The sequence below is a fragment of the Camelina sativa genome, chromosome 2 (genome assembly GCF_000633955.1).
Source record: "Camelina sativa cultivar DH55 chromosome 2, Cs, whole genome shotgun sequence".
Taxonomy (NCBI): Eukaryota; Viridiplantae; Streptophyta; class Magnoliopsida; order Brassicales; family Brassicaceae; genus Camelina; species Camelina sativa.
Window position 1 is genome coordinate 14,496,044 of NC_025686.1, and position 2,950 is coordinate 14,498,993.

Here is a 2,950-nt window from a genome sequence, read left to right on the forward strand (position 1 = left end):
AACGCAGCTCTAACCTCTAATACATACATTGTTATTTTTTTGGAATATAGATCAACTAACTCCTGATTATCACATTTGTCAGTGAATCTAGAAGATTCTTATAGAAAACCAAAAGTGGGTGGACGATGCTTATTATTAAACTGTGGGAAAATCAAATTCTAGACAAAGTTATCATTTTGAGTCGTTTTAAACGGCCCAAGCCCAGAAAGTAGTGAAAACTCTTTTTCCCTAATTCTATTTAGGCCTTTATAAATGTGTGTCGACCATCGTTGGACCACAGTTTCACGTTTAATGTGTGTCGACCGTCGTCTCGTTAGACTTGGACCACAATTTCATATGATGCATAACAAACAAACAAACCAATTGGGTTACACAAGTTGTACAGTACACCTTTACTTTTCTAAGGGTTTCTTTTGTTTGTTTGTTTTTTTTTTTTTTTTTTCCTTTTTATATAGTTAAACAAGTTGGGTACGTCTTCTTGATGATGCAGTTGATACTATTCTCATATAAATAAAAAGACTCCACCCAAAAACTCCAAACAAGATTTGTCCCCCAAAAAAAAAAAAGGTTTCTCCTAAAAAGGTTAGATTTCTCGGTTTATCTTTTTATCTACTTATCTAATATTCCTTGTTAACTGTTTTACACGCTTAAAGAAGGATTATTAGAAAGCCAAAAATGGATTGGAATTGGATACAAAAGTTTTGAAGATGTCGTTCTCTATTTGGTAACTTATAACAAGCAAAACTTTCATACCCAAGTTAACAAAAAATGCGACATGTAATAATTAGTTTGATTTTTTAAGGTAATAATAGAGTCAGCCTTGTTGTACCAGTGCGGCAGTGCCTCCATCAACGATGCTTTCCCGATCAGGCAAATATAATAATTAGAAAGAAAACTAAAACTCAACAGAAAGAAACCATAATAGATTCTCTTTTTTTTTTTTTTTTCTTTTTGTCAAAAGAAAAGTTTCATACTATTATTCTATAGGACCAATTTAAAAAAAAGTAGAAAAATACTATTAGAATATATGACTTTCAAAATCCCAATAGCCAAAAACAATTCTCACACACCACCAAACTTTTGCATATTTTTTTAAAAATAATTTATATTGGAAATGGAAATGGTAATAATATATGTTGCATAATATAAGCTTTTTCAAAGGTGGAACACTTGCATTGAGCATTAAGTTCCCCACCATCATCATCTCCTCTCCTACTTCTCATCTTCTTCATCGTCTAAAGATTCAAGCTTTTGGGTCTTCCAATGGCGTCAACTCTCTCCATTGCACCTACATCTTCTTCCCACCTCTCTCTGAACCCAAACGCTTCTCCCAATTTCAGAACAACCCATCTGAATTTTGGGTCTCAGAGGAGGATTCACAACACTTCTCCTCTCTTTAGATCCTTTAAATGTCTTAAGTCATCCTCAAAAGACGTAAATGCGTCACCTTTCTCAATCTCTGCTATTGCTTCTTCGTCACAGACTACAGAGCTTGTGCCTGAGAAGCTCCAGAGGTTAGTCAAGGAATTCAAATCCTTTACAGAGCCAATCGATCGGCTCAAATGGGTTCTTCATTACGGGAGTGTTATTCCTCCGATGCCCGAGTCATCCCGGACTGAATCAAACCGAGTCATGGGCTGCACGGCTCGTGTTTGGCTAGACGCTGAGTTGGGTTCAGATGGGAAGATGAGGTTTTGGGCGGATAGTGATTCAGATGTGTCTAAAGGGATGTGTTCGTGTCTGATTCAAATTCTTGACGAGGCTTCCCCTGAAGAAGTGATGGAATTGAAGATTGAGGATTTGGCTGAGCTCAATGTTGGATTGTTGGGTGTGGAGAGATCGAGGGTGAACACGTGGCACAATGTTCTGGTCAGTATGCAGAAGAAGACTCGACGGTTAGTAGCGGAGAGGGAAGGTAAAGTGCCATCCTTTGAGCCATTTCCTTCACTTGTGTTAACGGCTGATGGAGTTGAAGCTAAAGGAAGCTTTGCTGAAGCTCAGGTGAGATTCTGTCTCTGTTTAAAGTCTCAGTTTGCATTTGATAGTATTTGAAGTATTAAGAGTTTGAGGATGAACAAAGGAACTCTCTTTGTTAGTGATTGAAGAGAGTCTCTAGCTCGTTTGGATTCGTTTAAATCAGTTATATATATGATTTACAGAAACAATGTAAGATGTTCGAATGTATCTAGCTGAGTTTTGAGGCAATGTTGATGTCACAATCCAATAGTATTTCTCCTCTTCTTGACCTCTTTTGCAACTTTGTGTCACTCTTGTGCGGATGTATGTAGCTGAGATTTGCAGCAATGTATATATTACAGGCGTCGCCGTTAAGATTAGTTGTTTGGCTTTTGTTTTTTACTTGCAGGCGAAATATTTGTTTCCGGAGGAGTCAAGGGTTCAAGAACTTGTGAATGTGTTGAAAGAAAAGAAGATAGGAGTGGTTGCTCATTTCTATATGGATCCAGAAGTACAAGGGGTCTTGACTGCTGCTCAAAAGCATTGGCCACATATCTCTATATCTGATTCTCTTGTCATGGCAGATTCAGCTGTCTCCATGGCTAAAGCTGGATGTCAGTTTGTAACAGTCCTTGGTGTTGATTTCATGTCTGAAAATGTCCGTGCTATCCTAGATCAAGCTGGGTTTGGAGAGGTTAGAGAGTCTTCTTTTATCTCTATTATATTGTTTTGTGATTGTGAGTCTTTTTACATATTTTTTTTTGGATTTGTAGGTTGGTGTATACAGGATGTCTGATGAGACCATTGGTTGTTCACTGGCTGATGCTGCTTCAGCTCCTGCTTACTTGAATTATCTTGAAGCTGCTTCTCTTTCTCCGCCTTCACTGCATGTTGTTTATATCAATACATCTCTGGAGACAAAAGCTTTCGCGCATGAGCTTGTACCTACCATTACTTGCACTTCATCTAATGTTGTACAGACGATTCTGCAGGT

General features: G+C 37.8%; 1 protein-coding gene across 1 annotated transcript in view; it reads left to right on the top strand.

Moving 5' to 3' along the window:
• Positions 1,013-2,950, top strand: part of LOC104724855 (quinolinate synthase, chloroplastic-like) — a 3,415-nt gene continuing 1,477 nt past the window's right edge. The window contains exons 1-3 of the mRNA XM_010443416.2: positions 1,013-2,001; positions 2,366-2,650; positions 2,730-2,948. Coding sequence (XP_010441718.1) covers positions 1,264-2,001; positions 2,366-2,650; positions 2,730-2,948 — 1,242 coding nt within the window. The 5' untranslated portion in view covers positions 1,013-1,263. The remainder of the gene's footprint in view (positions 2,002-2,365; positions 2,651-2,729; positions 2,949-2,950) is intronic.